This window comes from Pygocentrus nattereri, chromosome 23 (assembly GCF_015220715.1).
Source record: "Pygocentrus nattereri isolate fPygNat1 chromosome 23, fPygNat1.pri, whole genome shotgun sequence".
Classification (NCBI taxonomy): domain Eukaryota; kingdom Metazoa; phylum Chordata; class Actinopteri; order Characiformes; family Serrasalmidae; genus Pygocentrus; species Pygocentrus nattereri.
The window spans coordinates 12,880,491-12,903,446 of record NC_051233.1 but is presented as its reverse complement, the minus strand read 5'-3'; the positions used below and the strand labels follow the sequence as shown (position 1 = coordinate 12,903,446).

The window sequence follows — 22,956 nt, the reverse complement described above, 5'->3', positions numbered from 1 at the left end:
TTTTCCTCAACTTACTTGGTGTTTACTTTGAATTTCCCAAGAAACAGCAGTCTAAGAATAGTGTGAGGCTTCAAATATGTCTAGGCAAAACCTTCAGCTGTCGTGGTTTGTGCAACGAACATAAACAGATGAATTTAAGAATACCACAACTTCCTCTCAGGAGGTTTACTTATAAATATTTAGTCTTCTGTTTGGTGGGATATCTAAGAAAATCCTGGACCAGTCTGTGAGCAAATACTTTGCTCTTGCAGAAAATTGGAATGCTTACTAAAAATCTACAATGCAATAGATTTTGTGGGGAATGACATCAGAAGTTAAAGAGTGCTGAGACTCACTTAGGAAGCATGTTTTACACAGGTCCATGTCCATGCACTGCAGGCAGCGGTAGCGGTGCCCTGGAGCGATTCTCTCACAGCCGTCACAAGAGATCTCCACATTCAGCAGGTCACAGTACCGTGCAATGAACATGTGCATCTGCAGAGAGAGTAGGTCAAATGTTGGAGGTAGACTGCAACGAGGAGAGTGCTACTCAGACTGAGTGTTTTTAACTAAGGCATTAATTATTAGAAGCTAATGGAAATATTACTTAGCAACAGAGCTCTATTGTTTATTATCTACTTATCGCCTGGATCTTTAATTACTAAATTATGCTGAAGAAAAGCAGATCCAAACAGAATTAACATCTAAAAGGTGTGTTTATGCAGTAACATGCCATTTTCCATGTTTTTTTTTTTTGCATTAACAAAAGCAGTATTAACAAAAGGAGATTTACTCAGGGAGGTTTATATAAAGCCAAAAGGCAAGTTTGCAGTTTAGGATAAATTCATTTCAAATATTTACTAAGAGCTTACGATGCCTGGCTCATGGTGTGGAATTGGAACAGGCTTTGACATTTTCCCTGTGTTTACCAATTCAAGACAAAGACACTTTCCATTTGAAGACATGTGTTGGATGCCCTTTAAACCATCTAACCTGCTGATATTCCACATTTTAAATAGGATCCAAATCCATTATTTACTTGAAGGGCACCTCCACAGGAAATGCATAACATATACATCATAGCAATAGCAAAGAATAATATGTAAATGCAATACTTGAGTTTTTATGAGCAGCTTATCAATATTTTCAAGATGACAACCCCCTCCACAAACACACACACACTCTGCTGCAGCTTAGATTGACTTCTTTATGCTATCTTCAGCTTATACATTGTTATTGAAAAACCTCTATTAAATCACATTAAATAATATAACACCAAGAAACTTCATGTCTTTTGGTAATAACTACAATATTGCACCTTGCGTTTTGAGAGCATTCATGAGCTCCTTCTGGTGTAGGTTCAGAGCTCTTTCTTCTCTTTAAATTATGCACAGAAAAATTATTTGCATGCTTATAGTGTCCCTTGTGGATATACTTTGGACCGCTAAACAAGCATGTGTCAGAGTTTAAAAAATTCATCCACATGCTTTTCATAAAAAAAATCCCAAACAAAAATAATGAGACATTTTCCACCGTTATAGCAGATGCACTGTTAAATTCAGCTGTCAATACCTGTGGGAAAACATGACATATCCAATTTTTCATAATTTAACAATTATTTTTAACATTTAAACTGCATGATAAATCTCTGAGAATTTGTCAGTTAGTATGTTCCATTCTGAGAAACAAAATATGCAACAGTGTTAGCAATTTACAGTAAGCTAATAGCTTATTAATACTCTGAAATAATTAAATGTTTTAACAGTAAAAGGAAATAAAACACTGCATGTACATATTAGGTAATATTATTTAGCAAGCTGCTACAGCTTCTCTAGTTCTCTTTATCTTCTTTCCCAACACTTAATTGTCAACCACTGGCGATATCTGATTGCATCGCTCTGTCGTTCAGGCCTACCAAAGGCCCATATATCAGTTATTCAAATAATTTTTTTGTTCTCAAAGTATCACAATGTAACATATTAATAATTTTTATTAAACTGTGTTTACTAGTCACACTGGATAAACTGGATACATAGGTAATTTAATAAGAAAGTAAGTAAATAAATAAACAAATATTGTTACAGATATAAGCTTTCACTTCTCTTTAAAAATATTTTTCAATGCTTTTCCATGTAATATGAATTCCCTATGTAGGTATTCTTCAAAAAAGGGTACCCAAAACATCTAACTAACTGGTTTCTTGCTCATACTATCAGAAGAGAAAAATGCTGTAAAATGTGGACCACAGGACTCATGTTCAAAAAAAGAATGAGCTTGTCTTGACTCTGTAAACACAGGGAAAATGTCAAAGCTTGTTATAATTCCACAGCACATAAGCTCAGTGTGCCCTCACCACACAAACAAATCACAAATTTCTTCACATTTTTTTCTGCCAATAGATCCTGTTGTCTGCAACCTAGCCTCATCATGGTTTTTGTACCTCTGGACTCAGAAACAGTAGTATTCTCCTCATAAGATCTATAGACTATAAAAACAAAATGGGCTACAACACAATGACCTGCACCCCCACAAGTGATCTTAAGTGTGTTTAGAACTTTTCTTTGTGTGCTTGTGGTAAGTCCACCTTTCTCTTGTCCTCCGGGGAAGCCTGTGCGATCTTGTCAAACCATTTCTCAAACATGCCGTCCATACATTCATCCATCCACTCAGAGTTCCTCTCATAGTCTGCGATCTCATCCTCTTCAGTCCACTGACTGCAAGTTAGATAAGGAAGAAAAAAAATAATAAACTTATAAAGATACTGTAGCCTGGTCTCAAGCTACTGAACAGACTATGTACTGAGCTCTATTTGGAACTAATTTGGGCTAAAATATTTATCTGCCTATCTGTCTATCCAATAGCACTCTGAGCTCAAAAGGGGGCACCACCACATACCTGATGGCAATGTCATGCACACTGATGTTCTCTTGAGACATGGTCAACAGCAGGTCAGGCAGCTTGATGTTCAGAAACAGAGGCAGATCCAGCACCTCCCAGCTCATATCCAGCAGGTGCAGAAGGCATGTCTGAGCACATGACAGGGCAGGCAACAGCGCTCTGGGCAGCAACAAAAAGGAAAGTGAAGCAAATAGGACCGGGATAGAAGTTTGGCAAAAAAAAAGGCCTTTTTGAAATAATATATATGATTTATTTTAATTAATGTGATTTTTGTTCTGCTTGCTAAAGGACTTCATACACACACTAAGCCATTTCAAATGAAGCATGAAAAACTGGAGTACAAAATAACCACACTCACTTGTCACTGAGGGCACTGAAGCCTTGCACTGCCTCTACGAGCATAAGAATTATCTGATGATAGGAACGTCTGATCTGCTCTTTCAATTCTGGCCCACAGCCTGATAACTGTGAGAAATAACTGACAGAGAAAGAGAGAGAGATAAAGAGATTATTATAATTAAACCAATTCTACAACTGTTCATTTACTTATCTGTATATTTAGACAATTTAAAGGGGAATCCCACCAATTTTCAAGTTAAGATGTAAACAAAATCATTCAGAGGGGTTTAATGTAAAATCCTTCATTCTAGAGAAACTTACTAAGTCAGAATTGTTTACAGTCCTGGTGACAGAAACCAGACAACCAAGTGTTAAATACCTCTAAACATTCATCACAGACAGTTAATACACAAACACATACACCTGAGGCCAGACAGATTGTTGTATGATGCCTATGAGATAAAAGTTTGGCCTAAAATGTATATAGGATTTTTAACATGTATGGTGGAGAGGTACATGTTTGGTATTATAAGGCAAAATAGTCCCCAAAGAAAGCTTACTTTTTCAGATTTTCCATTATTTTATTATCATCAATACATATAAAACTCTGAGGACACATGTAGGTTAACTGCTTGTTTTGCCTAATAAATAAAATGGTTATATTTGTGTTGAAGAAATGGTGACACCTGGTTTCTATCACCACCAGTGTAAAGAAATCTAAGCCAGAAAGTTTCTCAACACTTAACTAATCACTTCAGACCACTCTAAATTTTGCATCTCAAGCAAAATTGGTGGAACTCCCATTTAACAGTAGTCTGGAAAGAGAGGTCGTACTTGGTAAAATCTTTCTGGCAGGCCAAAAACTCCTGGAGGAACAAAATACAGGGTGCTTGGAAGAGATGTGGTTTTCCTAGGGATAGTAAACACTGCTGCACCATCTCCAGAACTTCACACACGCTCATAGCCTGGGACTTCTTCAAGGCAAGGGTCTGGAGAAGGCTACACAAACACACACAAGCAGAATGAAGAAATTAGAGGGGTACTATGCTAATTTACAATACTATTTTAAGATGAGCTCTAAAGAACTGTGAAAAAAGAGACCCTAAACTGATTTTATTTCTATACAAAACAGCCACTAAGTACACAATTACCAAATATATTTTGGAGAAGAATAATATAATCCACTTGCATACAAAAGAGGGTAAAATCTAAAAAAAAGTAAGCAAAAAATGTGCTCCCAAAACTGGAGTTGAAGAAATTATTAAAAGATTTACAGAAAATGGGATTCTTAACAATCATGCAAGACATAGCAGACCACCAAAATGGTCACCACCAATCCTTAAAGCTTAAAGTTCCACCTTTTCCTCAGATCTGAGAAAAAAAAGGATAGACAAGTGCCCAGACCTCATAAATAAATGTGTTTTAGTGTACTTGGATTGTGAGAAGCAAAAAATACAACCAACTTCTAAAACTGAACTTTGGGGGTGTGTAAAAATCTGAAAAACCTAAACTGAGTCTCCCGAAAAGAATTGTTTTTAGTTGTTGACGTTTATTTATTTTTTGTTGTTGTTTTTTGTTTTTTTAAATATACTGTTTCTGCTTTTTTCTTGAGGCTGAAAAGTGAACCTGAGCTTAATGGCCACCTTGACTGGAAATTAAATAAATGGGCACCGCTCTCCTTTGCACAGTACTGTCTATTAAAAGGCAATCACAGAAGTACACGTCATTATTTTACTCTCTATAAGGTTTCCTTAAGGCTTAAAGTCCTGCAAGTAAAATGAATCAATGAATAATTATTATACTATAAAATGTATATAATGTGAAGAATGTTGCTATGAGAGCAAAAGAAGTTAAAAGGAGTCATATCCAACATATTTTTCCTGAGGTCCACTACTGTGTGCGCATTTGACTGTATTTATGTCATCATTCATAATTTATAATTCATTTTTACAAGACAATTTACAACTCTCTTTATTTCTATTAATTAAATAGGCTATGCTTGTTCAGAAATAGGCTTGGTTCTGATTGGCAGCTCCACATTGTGCTTTATCTGAACAGCAGTTTGGGCTCAACACACCTTATAACTTCAGTGTGAATGGGCAGGGCTAAAATGCCATAAATGTTTGTAAAATGCTAAATGTATTTGAAATGTGTTTGTTTTTGTTACAACAAAAAAACCCAATAAACTCAGAACTGGCTTTTTTGCAGCTTAACTCAATGTATGAACCACTTACATAAAAAGTATGTTTTGAAACATTAACAGTGTTTATATACTGCATGAACATCACATAGACCACACAGTAACATGCCCAATGTCCATACCTGGTCTCACTAATCACCATGTCCTTCATGAAGCTAAAGATGTGTTTGAGAATGGGAAATCTCTCCTTGACCGACGGTGCAGCACGGGTCTCCTCTACTGATCGGTAGGACAGCAGCCTCAGGCGGCCGCGGCTGAAAGGTGCCTTACGAGAGAAAGCCAGCGGGGACGCAGGCTCTCCAGACTGTGAGTGAAGGCTCTCAGTGGAGCCCCTGGAGCCTTGGGCACTGGTGCTGGCACTGCTGGAGGCTCCAGGGTCTGAGGCAGAGGACACCTGGGTCTGCACACGTAGGGGGTGGCTTGACCCAGTGGCGGGTGCAGCTTCAGCCCCTGTGGGAGTGTGGGAGGTTGAGGGAGATGGACATGGCTGGAAATCTCCTTCAGACATGGAGACAGAGCGTAAAAGATGGGCAGTGCTACTGCCCTCTGTTGGTTTAGAGGCTTCAGGGTCTGGAGGAGGTACAGGGGCAGCACAGCTAGGACTGAACCTGAATAACAGCAAGCTCTTACTGATGCAGATCTCGGCTGGAGAGAGAGAAAAAAAAAAGTGCAAGAGAGAGCAAAAATTGTAAAACATCTATCTAAATACATTTTTTTCAACATTGATGCTCAGTCCTTCAGCTGCACTCATTATCAGAAGGAACAGATCAAACAATGTTCTGTCTGTCCTCTCTCACCATTATTTCTACTGTTAAGGCACCAGCAACTGGAAACAATACAGAATTACACTAGTACAGAATGATTCAATAATTGGCTACTTACCCAAAGACTCCATTGTAACTTCGCTATGACCATCCCCTGTCTCCCCAGGCAAGTTCATCTTGCTCACTAGGGAGCGCTGTTTCATCTCCAACTGAACACATCACAAATACATCTTTGAAAAAAGAACTAAATCGATTATTTTGACTAAGTATGAACAAGCAAGGCTTAATCTTACCATCCAGGTCCTAATGCCATCAGCAAGTGAGTAGACCTGCATGAGGTCCTCACTCACACAAGTCTGTCCATGCTTAGCCACTGGAGAAGAAAAAGAGACAGGAAGGTATGGTTATAAAAACAGAGTGGGCATATAATATCAGTATCAATGACAGTTCTTTTTATGTTTAATTGGGAAACAGATTTAGGAATCTGTAAGCAATCTGTATAAGACACAACACAATAAACAGACAGTTTTGTAAGCAGACAGGACATCACCTCATGCCACTAATGCTACTAGCACAGGATTGATCACTATGATTATCCTATTGTTTTATTTACCAAAGTTATTCAGGGACGTCTGAAGGGCTGGGGTGTGGTACACCATAGCAGCCCAGATTGCATTAACTGCCTGATCGACCTTCGACCCTGCAGCAAACTCATTTCTTATTAGATGTTTCTTGCATGCCAGCATGAGATTTCTCTTAAGCTCTCCCCTGCCATCACAGGAATCCTGGGAAGGATCCCAGCGGGCAAACTCCACCAGGAACTCCACTAAGTCATCCTCAAAAGAGGCTGATTTTACCTACAGGACAGAGTAATGGTCAACACAACAAAATTCACATGTTAATCAACTTAATATTCACATATTTGAAAGCATTAATTAACACAATATGTAAAGCATAGGCAAATACAATGGATCTATATACAGCATAATATTACAAATATATTTAATAACAAGGACCTTGAGACCCAAGTGAGGCCTGATTAAGTTTTATTTGATGGAGTTAAGTATTTGTGGTGGTGTCTGTACCTCAGTGGTGCAAGATTCAGACTCTCTGCTTCTGGGAGGCCCACTTAGACCATGTCTGAAGACAGGCTTCCAAAGAGGAGAGACAAGCACGTGGGTCATCAGGGCAGCAGGAATCTCCTTCATACCACGAACCTCAGAGCAACCTGTAACACATTTTCCATTGGAAAAAAATTGCCTAATATAATCTCTTCTTCTTCTTTTGGCTGCTCCCTTTAGGGGTCGCCACAGCGGATCATCTGCCTCCATCTTGCCCTATCCATTGCCTCCTCTACTTTCACACTAAGCCTAATGTAATCTAATGTAACTAATTACCTAAATGTAACTACAGAAATTTTGTAATTAATCAAGATTAACAACCCCAATTCCAAAAAAGTTGAGATGCTGTGTAAAATGTAAAAATATGTGAATATAAACAGAATGTAATGATTTGCAAATGCCATAGACCATATTTTATTCACAACCGAACACAGAACACATACCAATATTGAAAGTGAGACATTTTGCAGTCTCTAAACATCTGGGAAGTGAGGAGGAAGTGGCTGGAGTTTTGGGAAAAGAATTTTGTCCCATTCTTGTCTGATGTAGAACTCTAGCCGCTCTACAGTCTTTGTCGGATATTTTGTTTCATGATGTGCCAAATGTTTTCTATTGGTAGGCAGGCCAGTTCAGCACCCGGACTCTTCTTCTGTGAAACCATGCTGTTGTGATGGATGCAGTATGTGGTTTAACACTGTCTTGTTGAAATATGTAAAGCCTTCCATGAGAGACGTTGTCTGGATAGGATTCATCTGTTGTTCTAAAACCTCTATATACTGTTCAACATTGATCAGGCCTTTCCAGATGTGTAAGCTCCCCATGTCATAGGCACTAATGCAACCCAATACCATCAGAGATGCAAGCTTTTGAACTGTGTGCTGATAACAACGGATTGACTGGATGGTTCCTCTCGAGTCCACAGGACACAGCGTTCAGAAAGATTTTAAAAATTTGATTCTACAGACCACAGAACAGTTTTCCATTTTGCCTCAATCCATTTTAAGTGAGCTTTGGCCCAAAGAAGATGGCGGTATTTCTGGATCAACTTGACAAATGGCTTCTTCTTTGCATGACACAGCTTTAACTTGCATTTGTGGATTGCATGGCAAACTGCATTCACACCCAATGATTTCTGGAAGTGTTCCTGATCCCATGCAGTGATTTCCAGCATAGAATCATGTCAATTTTCAGTGCAGTGCTGTCTGAGGGCCCAAAGATCACAAGCATCCAATATTGACCATCGGCCTTATCCATTGCGTACAGGGTTTTCTCCAGATTCTCTAAATCTTCTGATGGTATTGTGTACTGTGGACAGTGCGATATCCAAAGTCTTTGCAATTTTACATCGAAAAACATCTTTCTGAATTTTTTCCACAATTTTTAGACGCAGTTTTTATTTGTAATCTTTATTTGAGTGACTCCGCTTCTCTAAAATGTTCTTTTTATACCCAGTCAGAGTTGAATTAGTTGTAAATTGCTCATCCAGCTGTATGTTATTAATATGACTTACTTTTCCAGCCTTTTGTTGCCTCTGGCCCAACTTTTTTGAGATGCATTGCTGGCATCAAGTTTTAAATGAGTTATAGTTTTTCATGAAATGGTAAAATGTCTCACTTTCAACATCTGATATGCGTTTTATGTTCTATTGTCAATAAAATATGTATCTATGAGATTTGCCAATCATTGCATTCTGTTTTTATTTACATTTTACAGTGTCCTAACTTTTTTGGAATTGGGGATGTATGTGAGAAACTTACTTTCAACATATTTTTTGTATTTCACTACAGTTCACTATATTAACTTTGGTCCTTATTCATAAATTGTTGTGTAAAATAAAATAGTCATACAATGTCTTTTGAAGAGGATATTCAAGTGCTTCACAGAGTCAGGGGGCTAAATAAGTTCTTGTGACTTAAAACCTGTTGCTTAAGACATACTGCAAAAGAGGTTCCTAGAGCAACACACACTAAACCAGTAAGAATCATACACTATGATATGGAGAACAAAAATTGTTCTTATATCCACAGAAGCAGCATACCATAAGTGGATTTCAGGGCCATGGTTCGGGAGGCCAGGCGGCCCATCAGCCGTGAGACAAGGAGCTGGAGGTCAGAGATCCAGGATACATTAATGTCCGGCAGACCGTAGGCTGTCACTGTGAACTTGTAGCCCCACTCTGTGTTACTGCTGTCTGAGTGGAAGAGAAACTGGAGCTGGTGACCAGCTTTGAATGTGACCTTCTGCAAAACAGGATAAACAAAAATGCCAATATATTTATAAAATCAGGTGGATAAGATGTTAACATCTTAAATGCAATATTTTTTTAAAAAATAAGTTGAAGTCAGTCAGACAAAACCCAGCACACCTTTGGCCACTTCTCTGTGCCAACTTTCATGTCATATCGTACTTTGCCTCCTCTTGAATCAGTAAACTCCAAATAATCAAACCTGTCAATTTGGGAAAATACAAAATAGTTAATAGAAAATAGTCTGTCATTCTTTTACATGTTTACAGATCAAAAATCACTACTTCAATACACGTCACCAGAAGGGGCAGTATTGTTTTAGGTACCTCTTCTCTGTCTCACAGCGGTCGTCAAACTCCACCTCAAAGTATGTTGCCCCAGGACAGAGGAACACAGTGTTTTCATGTTTGCTGTCCTCGTAGTCATGAGGAGACTCCATCGTCCATGTCTTTAATACCACTGGCTGCTGGGGATGCTGACAGCTCTCCAGATCAACCTACAGCCAAAAATAAATAAATAAAAATTAAACCTTTTAAAAAAAGAAAAACAGTAACACTTAAAGGGGATTTAACTTTTTTTTTTTATTTTAAAGGGGACAAAAACACAGACATGTTGGTTCACTTTTGAATAGTGAATTAAACGCCTGTATTTGTGTTGTAGGCATTGTGTGTAGGCATATTTTATATGTTATATTATACACACACACACACACACACACACACTCACACACACATTATGTACTGTACTTCAGAGTTGGCATAGTTCTCTACCACATACAATTTCATCTCAAACCTCTGAATGACTATTATAAAATAGAAGGGAAATTTCTCTTTTTAACATGACCTATTCAGCCAAAGTAATTATCTCAAAACATTAATAAATAAAGCTACTAGAAAATTTTCTATAAAAACTTGCCTGCCAGTATCTGAAGATTAAAAGGGTAGCCTCTCACATACATGCACGCACAACTGACCTTTGGGGTATCCTCTGTACTCCTGCAGAGCTCCTTGAGCAGTTCCGGCAGAGTGAAGAAGCTCCTGAGCAGTACGCAGTGAGGGATGTCCAGAGCACACAACTCCAGCAAAAAGACTGCCTAGACACCATGGACATCAAAGTGTTAGACAGACCTCACACACTGTGTGTTTGAAGTTGTGAATGGACTGTTTGAGCTTGGGTTTTAGCTAAGGGGTGTTGCACAAGCGACAGCTAAGAGCCACACACGTCACAGAACATGTTCGATTTCAGCTTTCACTCTAAGGCTGCGTGAGGTGTGTGGCATGTTTAGCAAGTTGACTAAGCTAGGTAACTAAGCTCTCACTACCTTGGCTAAAGCAATAGTCCCAAACACCACAGAACAGGTGTGGTTTTGGGTTTGTCACCCCAAAACCAGTTAGCTTTATCTCAGTCAGACATTCATTTCTGTCAAACTTGTTTCAGCAGAGCACCAGTTAGTCAGAATCAAGCCTGTACTGTGCTGTGTGGCACTGTTAGGTTCTCTAGTCTGCTCACTAAGCTAACATCCAGTAACATCAAAAAACTACAGAACAGGTTTAATTTCGCCTTTCTGTCCCTTCAGAGCCAGCTGCTCGACTTCACGCCCTAAGATTTGAATCATTATCATCTAAACTTGGGTTGGTTCTTTAGTTAGACAGAATCTAACATGTTCCCTAGTGTTCATGTTAGCAAAGTTAATGCTAACCAACTCCTCTCTCTTGGTTTGCTGCACTGCTGAACATCTCTTAATTGTTAGGTAGGTGTTTTGACGTTCATTGTAAGATTCCCTAAAAATGTGAAGTGTTTACCTATTTGGTTACAATGTAAGCAAACTGCTCTTTATAACATATTTACTCAAATTTTACAATAACACAGGACTAGACAACAAAAAAAGCCTCACAAATGCTGACACTTACCTTGGTAGTACCGTATACAGCAGTAATAGACATTTTGAAGATATTAAAAAGGCTAGTGGCAACAAAAAATAACTTTCAGAAGAACGCTAGAAGAACATTCATGTGGGATCAGTACCAGCTGTCTGGTTGCCATGGCAAGGATGGAGCTGCCGAGTTTGGCCGTGATGTCAGCGCAGGAGTAGGTCTCCAGCAGGGTGCTCAGGGTGGCTCTGGTGGCGGTCAGGAACTGATCCACATCTGTCCAACAACAAGCATATGCTTTCTCTGTTACATCTTATACAGCTTAGAAACATCTAAACTGATCTCTCCATGCAAATACAATCTAATGGCCTCTCGTTTATAAATAAGATTAGGTTTCGTGTGCTGATACTTATCTTGGATAATGAAAGCTGCTGTTGCTGAGGTGTCTAGTTACTTTTTGTGGTTAAGGGGGTGAGTTGCATTCCTCTTTTTCAGAAAATCTATACTATCTTTACCTGGAGATCACATTGTGGAGTGAGGGTTGACATGAACTAAAATAAAACTGCATATGTATTTTACCTTCAAACAGCACATCACATTACCAAAGTCAAGTCATTCAAATGGCTGAAACAAACATAGATGAAAGTGGAGGAGTGGAAGAAGGAAGCTTAGCTGTTATTGCTTCTAGATCACATTTAATACTCTGAGTGAAAGTACAGATTCTAGGATCAGCTTACTTGGACTATAATATCTGATTAGCTGGGAAGTAACCACAGATTGCAGTGTCCAACAAGTAAAATGCTAATTCAGCACAGCAGCTGTAAAAATCACTTACCTGGTCAGGCAAGCAATCTGACATTTTAGTAGACAAGCAATTTGATCCAATTTGATCAACAAGGTTCCTGAAAAATGTATCTGTTTTGGAGGTATATAACCTTATTAGGCTGGGAGACAGGAAATCTAGTCTAATAAATGTTCCTCATATACCTCTAATAATTCTGATTATTACCTCTGATAATTCAGATTGGTTTTCACTTCCATTTTTAAGACCTATGTATCTTAAGTGTAAGCGAGCTGGCAAAACCACAGATTTCTGTGAGACTGCTGTCATTTTGTCCTGCACCTGCTGTATGCAGTCACTCGCCAGACTTTCCAGCTAACCAGTTCTATACTGTAATAATCAGGTCACCATTCAATTTAATTGTACAAAATCATTAAAGTGTAGCTTATTTAAAAATGCAATAATAAAGATATATTCAAATCAATCTAATCTAATTATCAATCAATCTAATCAATATGACCTTGCAAATGGAACTATAAACATTTTCAGTTGGAGAAAGATCTTTTGAACTGAATTCTGAACCCTAATTAATATTGGTATGAGGCTCACATCTGATCAAGATGTCTCTGGCTAGTTCAGTGGCTGTGGCTGCTCCTCCTTTGAGCTGCAGGAAGCACCAGGAAAGAAGACTGCCCTGAAGAGCCCAGAACAGAGACAGCAAGACCTTCCGACTTGGTCTTCCACTAGAGTCCACCATCATTACTTCACACTAAAACACACATCCCAGAAAATATAAAGCATTAAAGACATGAAGTGGATACCAACATCAGCCATAAACAATGCAGACGAAAGCTGATCCTCTAATGCAAGCGGTCACAAACTTTTGCAAACACTTTAAGCCAATTTCACACCAGAAGTAACATGGCACACGTGGTAAGCTGGAACGACTCCATAACACTTGTTATTTCAACACACACAGGTTGGGAGGCGAAAGCGGTTTCTGTTTACATTGCATTTTCACGTAATACAAATGTAATAATAAATGTAACAAAACAGTAATAATAATGATAATACATGAAACATATATAGTGCTTTTCAAGAAGCAAAAGACAATACAGAATACAAACAAGACAGAAGCAGACAACAGAGAAGAAGTGTTAAGTTGGAAGCTAGAGAGAAATAACATGGGTTTCGAAATATAATAAATGTCTTTACTGTCCATTTATTGTTTAAATAAACTTCAGGTGGGAAACAGATCAGCAATATAAAATGTGACTTACTACTGTAACTATTGCTAGTTTTCTCACCATGTAATGTACAGTCAAATGAAAAGTGGGAGTAGCATGTAGGTTCACAACATCAACCTAAACTCCTAAAAAAAAAGATAGTTCTTCAAGGGTTCTTTGAATAAGAAAATGGCTCTATATAGAACCATGAACCCTCTCTGCATGATCATGAAAGAGTTCTTAAGACTAATGGAGAATCTGCTGTTTTGTTTTGTTTTTTTTATAAAAAAGTTCTATATAGCACAAAAATGGTTCTGCGACTTCAGAAGAACCTTTTTGGTGCCCTACAGAACACTTTTCAAAAGGGTTCTATATAAAACCATCTACTGCACATTCTCTATTAATCTGAAAAACTCCTTTATGATCATGCAGAGGGTTCTTTGAGTGCTCATATAGAACTATTTTCTTTACTTTAAGGCACCCTTGGAGAACCATTTTTAAGAATGTACTAAACGGATATCTATCACTATGTGAAAGACTTAAAACTAGATTTGTTTATTAGCTTAGAATGTACATTATAGCATGAATAACATTCCTTTACCATTCTAAGTACTAGCATGGAGCACAAAGCATGCAACATAAATTTAAGCTGAGAGGGAACAGAGGGGGGAGAGAGGGAGAAGCAGCAGCTAAGGACGAAAGAGCTGAAAAGCTCGGTGAACAGAAGGACTGGAAAGTCTAGTTGAAATTAAGCCACTGAAACGTGGCCAGTGTACCTTCGGTTAGGTTTGTTTTGTGTTGTTTATTTGGGTGAATTAAAAGATATGGCTGCTGCAACCATGAATCCTGATGTCCTCCTTGAGCCCAGGGTAGCACATGCGGCGCTACAGGGCTTTAGTGCTTTTCTGCAAGTATGTGTGTGAACATTAAGTAACAAACCTCTTTTGTGGCCACATGGAGCAAAGTGTCCATGACTGTGAGGACAGGGGAGATGTCAAAGTCAGCAGGAGCTCCTTTGGGAGGCAGCAGCAGCAAACCACTTGGGTCCTGATCACTATACAGTGAGACAGTGAGTTTATGTTAGAATATACACCTCACATAAAATATATTTTGTAAAACAGCACATTTGCTTACTCTTGGAAGCTGACTGGTAGACCTACCAGGAAAATGTGAATGCAGGATGACATATTTAGCTAGTCCTCAGTTTTATAACTGTCAATAATTTTATGCATTGTTCTCTTCCCGTTTCATTTTCGTTGTTTACTCCACTGTTGTTTATTTGTCCACGGTTTATTACCTATAAATGCTTAACTATTAGGAACATAATACACTAAGACACATCACATACATTGTGAATTGTTTTATTTCAAATGTACTTTTATGAGCTAATGAACATCTTAAAGAATTTTTTTTTAAAAGAAATCTTTAAAACATCTCCAAAAATATTTGTCCACATAAAAAAAAATTCATAAGAAATAATAAACCAAATAAATTACAAATAAAACTGAAGCAAAACAAAAACACCACTGCACTCTCAGGGAATTAACAAACTCACTTATGGAGCTTTCATATTGAGCTTTGGGCTGTTTTTATTTATTTTTTATTATTTATTTATATGTTTTTTTACGGAACTGAATTTTGTGAGTAGGTCAATTTGAAATAATTTGTCTCGCAGTGATGCTGACGAGAAGAAACATCAGTCTTACACCTGAAACAGTTTTTAAACAATGTTTTTGTCCTCATCTTTCCTTTTTCATTATGCCATGTCGTCACTTTACTACTTACACCAGAAATACAAGGTATGACTAAAAAGTTTACAAAAATGTGAACTTATTTGCTTTCTGACCTGATATTAGGCCCTGTACTCTCTGTTTTGATGTGCTGCATTCGACTAAATCATTTAAATGCATCTGATTGTATAAACTCCAACACAAGACACACAGGCTCATGTTCATGTATGTTGATTTTTTTTCATTGCTTGGTTTGTTCTGCTGAAAACCTTCTGAACTTTGGTCCACCATTTAATAACCCCTGCTCTAGAAGCTGCATGAGATAAGATATGGCTTGATGAGGTGCGGTCCCAGCATTTTTGAAACATGCCTGTGGTCCTCAGAGACACATCCACAACATGGACCACTCAAGATGGGTGTTAATGAGTCATTTACTGTGTCCACGCAACATTTAAGTACCTTTATGAACATTACTTCTGCGTTGCTGTGCTGCTTGAATGTGTGTGTTTATATCTTACCTGAAATAATTGCAGAGCGACTCAAATGTCAGCTTAACTGAGTCTGGCTGTTCTTCATCTGTTATGTTCTTCTAAAATATAAATATAAATATTTATTAAAAATAAACAAACATTAAATTAACACCTTCGTTCTCTCTCTCACACAGCCCAGATTTTTCTCTTTTACACAACCACTGTCGGTTCTGCATGCCAAACTCACTGAAGTCTGATTTGGCACAATTTGTGAGACTTTGTTTGAGGAGGCAGTATTAATTTTCCCTCTACATAAGTTTCCTATTTCTCCAAACTACTAGCCAGCTACACAATATGGCCAAAACTATGTGGACAGCCCTCCCAGTTACAGAGCTTGAAGAGTTAGATTTTACAGCCACACCCACTGCTAATAGGTGTGACAAACACCATCAGTACAATGGGTCTTACTGAAGTGCTCAGTGACTTTAAACGTGCCACTGTCATAGGACACATGTTTTATTGTACATGTGAACATTCACAGTACACGGTGGAAAAAGTATGTGAACCCCTAGGCTAATGATTTCTCCAAGAGCTAATTGGAGCCAGGAGTCAGCCACCCTGGAGTCCAATCAATGTGATGAGATTGGATATGTTGGTTAAAGCTGCCCTGCCCTATAAAAAACACACCAGTTTTGAGTTTGCTGTTCTCAAGAAGCATTGCCTGATATGAACCATGCCTCACACAAAAGAGCTCTCAGAAGACCTACATTCAAGAATTGTTGACTTGCATGAAGCTGGAAAAGTATCTCTAAAAGCCGTGATGTTCATGTGTCCATGGTAAGAAATACTATCTACAAATGGAGAAAGTTCAGCACTGTTGCTACTCTCCCTAGGCGTGGTCATCCTGTAAAGATGACTGCAAGAGCACAGCGCAGAATGCTCAATGAGGTGAAGCAGAATCCTAGAGTGTCAGCTAAAGACTTACAGAAATCTCTGGCACACACTAACATTTTGTTAACAAATCTGCAATAAGTAAAACATTAAACAAGAATGGAGTTCATGGGAGGACACCACCGAGGAAGCCACTGCTGTCCAAAAAAAAACATTGCTGCACGTTTGAAGTTTGCAAAAGAGCACCTGGATGTTCCACAGCACTACTGGCAAAATATTCTGTGGACAGATGAAGCCACAATTGAGTCGTTTGGAAGGAACACACAACACTATGTGTGGAGAAAAAAAGGCACAGAACACAAACATCAAAACCTCATCCCAACTATGAAATATGGTGGAGGGGGCATCATGGATTGAGGCCTGGACAGATTGCTGTCATCAACGGAAAAATTAATTGTGCAACTACAGGAAACGTTTGGTTGGTGAAGTTATTGCTGCCAAAGGAGGTTCAACCAGTTATTAAATCCAAAGGTTCACATACTTTTTCCACCCTGCACTGTGAATGTTCACATGTGTTCAATAAAAACATGAAAACATATACCACACAAAAACTTATTAGTTTAAGCAGACTGTGTTTGTCTATTGTTGTGACTTAGATGAAGATCAGAACACATTTAATGACCAATTTATGCAGAAATCCAAGTAACCCCAAATGGTTCACATACTTTTTCTTGCAACTGTGAGTGTGTGTGTTTATATACATGCATACATTTTATATATATGTGTGTGTGTGTGTGTGTGTGTGTGTACCACATGGCCAAAGTATGTGGACACCCCTCCTGATTGAGTTCAGGTGTACAAAATTAAGCACATAGCCATGCACTGGCAGTAGAAAACTTTTAATGTAGCACTCTCATACCACGCAACCCTTGTCACAAGTAAGTTTGTGAAACTTCTGCCCTGTTAGATCTGCCCCAGTCAACTGTGAGTGCTACTACCGTGAAACAGAAATCTCTAGGAGTAACAACCACTCAGCCACAAAACAGCAGAAACATGCAAATGCAAAGAGCGGGGCTGAAGCATGTAGTGACTGAAAAAAACTTTCTGTTCAAACAGAATCAGAAGCCTTTTCAGGGTTGCCAGATTGAGAAGGGCTACCTGGCTGCAAATAATACAACAGTTGCAGGCCTACACACCATCATGTCAAAGAGCTTGTCCCGTCGACTCTGTTTGTCTGGGTAGAAAATGGCCGCACCACTAAGGATTGCCTTCACTGCCTCTTTCCTCAGAGCTTTCTCTACTGCAGACTCTCCTTCAGGTCCATCCACCACTGCATTATAAACAACATGGACATCAAAATCACATTGATTTTCATTGCTCAATTACATGCAATCAAGTATGTTAGTGCTATTATGCAGGCATACATTATATTGCACAATAGTGAAGAAGCACATCTCATATGGGTCAGGCAATAGTAAGGTGTTGAAGATGAAACTGATGAATGAAATAGGGCAGTGTGGTGGTCTGTACCCTGACAGAGATGACTGTACAGCTCCCCTACAGCCTCAGCAGGGCTCACATCTGTGCTCACAGATGCTGTAGCTGAGGATGATGCAGTGTTTTCCAGGGGGCCTCGGGACTCCGGTAAGGCAGGAAGAGCTGGGAAACAGTTCTGAAGGAGCTGCAGCAATAGCACCCGGGTCTGCACTGCTTCATCTCCATCTCTGAGCACAAAAAATGCACATAAAATAGACTGAAGTTTGTGGCAAGTCAGATATATTACACACACTAAGCACACATAACCACTTAAAGTGAACATGAGTAAGACATCGCAGCACATTTTCCGTCTGTAATGTGACAAGTGCCTGAGAGATTAATTGGAAGAGTTGGGAGAATGCGGTTAATACTTTGGGCCACTTACTAAAATGCATAAGAACACAGCTAACTCAGCTAAAACGCATAAAACACAAGACAAACTATAAACAAACTTTAAAAGTCTCTAAAGAAATAGTAACATTCCAAACCATTATTGTGCATTAAAGTGGAATGACAGAGAAAAAAGTATTAAACATACTAACTAATATTTAATTAATACTTTGTGGAGAATCCTTTAATTGCAATGACAGCTTCAAGGTGGTTCCTGGAGGAGAAACTAATGTCTCACAGTGTTCAGGTAGGATTTTGGTCCTTTCTTCTACACAGATACTCTCTTAGTCTTGAAGATTCCAGAGGGTCCCCTAATAAATTCTGATCTCCAGTTCCTTCCTCAAATTTTCTGGTGACTGACCAAACTGAAAGTCTGTAGTATGTTTTGGATCATTGTCCTGCTTAAAGGTCAACTCACATGGTCTCATCATCATCATGGAGGATGGCAACAGATTCTTCAAGAATTTCCTTGTACATGGCTATGTTCATCTCCTCTTTGATAATTTGGATTCGTTCAGTACCATGAAATGAAAAACAGGCCAATAACATTGCACTTCCACTTTTGGACTTCATCGATGGTATGGTATGGTATTTTTAAGCTCATATGCATTTCTCTAAACTCTCAGAGACATTTCTCTAAACATCCACATAATATTGTTTAATTTTTATCTAATCTGACCAAACTGCATTTTCCCAGTATGGTAAAAGGCTTCTTCTGTAACTGCACTGCCTACTGTTATTTTCTGTGACCACTGTACCTGCTGCTTCCAGGTCTTTCTGGAGCTCTTTTCAAGTGGTCCTTTGCTCTTGGACTATTCTTCTAACTTTCTGACTGCTTTGTCTGACATTTTGTGAGGAACCGCTGTGCAGGTTAACAGTCAAGTTACATTTCCTCCACTTGCAGATAGTGACCCAATGGTGCTTACAGAAACACTCAGTAGCAGATAAATACATTGCTGGCCAGTGCCACTGCTATACTGCTCAACTATCTCATTGTGAAGGTCTTGGGTGAGCTCTTTTCCTCTACCCATCATGAGATTTTTCTTGTTTGACAGTTTGGTGATGAATGATTTGTTTACTCACATTCAGAGGTGGGTACCACTTTCAAAGATTGGAATTACTAAACTAATAGCATGCACAAACCCAGCTGATTCTAATTAGAAGAAATAATGGACCCTTTTAACATTTCTGGGTTCTTATTTCCTTCAGTTTCTGTTTGCAGTTAATTTTGTTTCTAACCGAAATAAATGGCACATCAGGCTTTAAGGCGTTTTGCTGTGTTCCTCAGTCCCACAACTCCAAACAGAAACAGCCAAACCTGGCATTTCATAAATTTCCGAACAAAGCACTAAACTCATTTGTTGGTCAGTGCAACTAGCTGACATCTTTGATTAGACAGCTCAGTACAATTACCCTGGAACTGGAGCCGTTTCTCTTTGCAAGCTGTTCCTAGCAGTAACGGTGTCAAACCTGCAGTTTGTAAGGTTCATCGTTCTTCCTCATTGATCTGTATGATCTGGCCCTCACTAGCTCATTCAGAACATTTGAAACTTCATGTACATATGAAATATAATATCTCAATAGGTTAGCTAAGGTAGCCATGTTAAAGTAACTTACAGTGAAAGTAAAAAATGCTATTCTTAAATAACAGACTATATTCTTTATTCTTCGTGTGGGCTTCTTGTGAAGTACCTCACTTAAATTTTGAAACAACCGGCAGGCTAACCCGATGTGTCTCTGTTTCCTCTTAACAGCACTGGAGTGTGAAAAGGCCCCATTAGAGGAATAAGCTGATTCATTGCTTTTTCTTTCTGTGTTCAATACTTTCTCCATATATCATTCCAATTTATTGCACGTAACTTTTTATGGATTGGAAGTTTACAATTTCTTTCATTGTGTAGTTAATGTCGGGTGTTTAATAAAAAAAACTACATATTTATTTCACATTTATTTATTACATTTATTCCACTATACATAACAAAACAACTGCTTTTGATTTTCTATTCTGACCAAGAATTTTCATTTCAGTGCAACACTGATTATCGGCACATTCTACCCTTACAGGACTAGAAGAGATGACCCCTGCTGTAGAAGTCTGTGTATACATGGTGCGTACTCACATAGACCTGAGTTTTCTGTAGAAGTCCCAGAAGAGTGGCAGGTTAAGCCCACTGAAGTCTAACAGAGCCTTCTGCTTGTGTAGAGACATGTCCTAAAACAACAGGTACAGGTGCACTGAATACATATAGTAAATGCCCACACACACACACACACACACACACACACACACACACACACACACACACACACATACATATATACACATATAGACACACACACACACACACACAAATACATATATTAGGGGTGTACCATATCGTATCATTCACGATAATACCGGTATAACTTTCTAAACGCAAAAAAATCCATATTGTGATAACAGCGACATTCTGATTTGTTGACGTGATGACACATGGCGGAGTCATTTTGGAACAGAAATAAGTACGGCGCAAAGCAGCTCTGTGGTGGAGTTTCTCCCACAAAGGGGAGAAAAGGGAAAAGGGGAGTGACTTCAGTAGTGTGGAGGTGGTTTGGTTATACAATCTCAGATGTATAACAGATCACAGTAATATGCAAGATATACAAGAAGCCTGTAACAACAAAAGGGGGAAATACAACTAATCTGTTTCACCACCTCAAGCAGAAGCACTCAGTTGAGTATGAGGAAAATCAAAAATGGCTATGCTTACACGCAAATACCAATTCATATTCAATCGGATTACAGATTCAGACTGAGGTGTTTATATGCTCACTCTCTTCAACAATTTGATGAAATCTTCGTTTACATGCTCGCCACTCACACACACATATAGCTTTATTGATGTTACAGAGCTTTAAAAACACTGAAAACAGTACATCCTCCCTGTTAATAGTAGCATACATGTGAGTGCAGCATGTGTGCACGTGTTACCATGTCTCGAGTGAGCTGCTGGATGAAGTAAAGGGTTTTCTTGATTAATGCGAGGCTTGAGATAAGGCCATGGTCGCCCCCCTCCAGCTGTGCGCTCAGCTCCTCCCCTATTCCCAGTCTCTCTGTGTCTGGACACACATAGCCACTGAAGGCCAGCTGTTGGACCCCTAGCCGCTCCGCTGAGTCCTGCCTTGTGCACAGGAACTTCACCATCAGGAACTGAAGAAAAAGAAGTCAGTGTGTGATGCTGAGTCATTTATCATGTCGGGCTGAATTGGCATGTTTGTATGGAGCTGTGATTCCATCCAGTGCATTCAATATGTACATTACTTAAGCACTTCTAAATTCGCATATTAAAACATGCTCTTGCACCAGGAATGAAAAATTGGGATTGAGTGAGATGTATATGTACCAGTAAATAGTACTTACAGTAATAGTGATGTTTTAAAAAAATTCTAAAAGAAACAGTGAGAATGAGAAAAGGAGAAAGACGGACACAGTAAGAAAAAGAGAATTCCTACGTTGGAGACACGGCACTGCTGCAGTTTGATCTCCACGTCGTTCCAGTCCTCCTCCAGCTCAAACCATCCAGCGGGTTCTTCCTCGCTCACCTCTGGTGCTCTCGCATTGGAATGTCTGTGTGAAAGGAGAACAGAGACAGAGAATCAGATAACAGCAAGAGATTAGTTAACACCCCCCATGCAACAAGACTCTAACTTTCAGATGTCTAACACACACACACACGTACGCACACACACAGTCTGAGTCAAGTTGCAAGTCAGCCATGCGCGAGTCCAAGTCAAGCTGTGAGTCAGTTAAGCACGAGTCTGAGCTGCAAGTCAGTTAACTACAACACCAAGATAAGAGTCAGTTATGTGCAAGTCTAATTCCAATCTTGAATCACTTACATGCAAGTTTGAGTCAACAGTCAGTTAAGCTGCGAGTCTGAGTTGAGTTACGATTCCGAGTTGAGTTGCGAGGCAGTTAAGCGCAAGTCAATTTATGAGTCAGTTAAGCATGAATTCAAGTCAATAGCAAGTTAAGCATGAGACAGATTCAAGTTGTGGGTTAAGTGTTCAAAGCAAGTTGCAAGTAGGTTAAGCCTGGGTCCAAGAGTCAGTTAAGTGCGAGTCTAATTTGAATTGTAAGTAAGCCCAAGTCGAGTCCCTGGTCAGCAAAACGTGAGTCGCTGACTCGAGTCCCTGTCCATGGCTAGAATGTACTCTCACTAGGCTTGAAAAACTGTGTGCAGTATACTCTAATCAGTTCACACTCCACACACCATGGCGTCTGAGCATGTATGGAGTCTAATCCAATTAAAAGTTTGCAAGCAAGAAAAAAGAAAAAAAAACACTGTTGTGCGAGGAAAAACTACTCTTGTGCTTGAGGAAAACCTCTTGTGCACGCAAAAGATATCTACTAAGCGAGAAACCCACACTCGCAGAGTTACTCGCACATAAGCAGAAACGCTCGCGTGCGACAGCAGTTTTCCTCGCATGCCAGAGTAGTTTTCCTCGCTTGCTAATTTTTAACTGGATTTGACA

General features: G+C 39.0%; 1 protein-coding gene across 2 annotated transcripts in view; it reads right to left on the bottom strand.

Annotated features, from left to right (window-relative positions):
• Positions 1-22,956, bottom strand: part of zzef1 (zinc finger, ZZ-type with EF hand domain 1) — a 76,044-nt gene that overhangs the window by 34,203 nt on the left and 18,885 nt on the right. The window contains exons 12-34 of one of the 2 annotated variants that reach the window (XM_017701730.2): positions 21,934-22,048; positions 21,413-21,631; positions 20,562-20,653; positions 18,046-18,239; positions 17,712-17,845; positions 15,673-15,743; positions 14,364-14,478; positions 12,808-12,967; positions 11,572-11,693; positions 10,520-10,639; positions 9,873-10,042; positions 9,667-9,748; positions 9,340-9,541; positions 7,266-7,408; positions 6,794-7,037; positions 6,474-6,553; positions 6,299-6,389; positions 5,539-6,061; positions 4,051-4,215; positions 3,236-3,355; positions 2,875-3,036; positions 2,564-2,693; positions 336-474 (exon numbers count right to left, since the gene is read on the bottom strand). In XM_017701730.2, coding sequence (XP_017557219.1) covers positions 336-474; positions 2,564-2,693; positions 2,875-3,036; positions 3,236-3,355; positions 4,051-4,215; positions 5,539-6,061; positions 6,299-6,389; positions 6,474-6,553; positions 6,794-7,037; positions 7,266-7,408; positions 9,340-9,541; positions 9,667-9,748; positions 9,873-10,042; positions 10,520-10,639; positions 11,572-11,693; positions 12,808-12,967; positions 14,364-14,478; positions 15,673-15,743; positions 17,712-17,845; positions 18,046-18,239; positions 20,562-20,653; positions 21,413-21,631; positions 21,934-22,048 — 3,593 coding nt within the window. The remainder of the gene's footprint in view (positions 1-335; positions 475-2,563; positions 2,694-2,874; positions 3,037-3,235; positions 3,356-4,050; positions 4,216-5,538; positions 6,062-6,298; positions 6,390-6,473; positions 6,554-6,793; positions 7,038-7,265; positions 7,409-9,339; positions 9,542-9,666; positions 9,749-9,872; positions 10,043-10,519; positions 10,640-11,571; positions 11,694-12,807; positions 12,968-14,363; positions 14,479-15,672; positions 15,744-17,711; positions 17,846-18,045; positions 18,240-20,561; positions 20,654-21,412; positions 21,632-21,933; positions 22,049-22,956) is intronic. The other variant, XM_017701731.2, reaches the window with a different exon arrangement.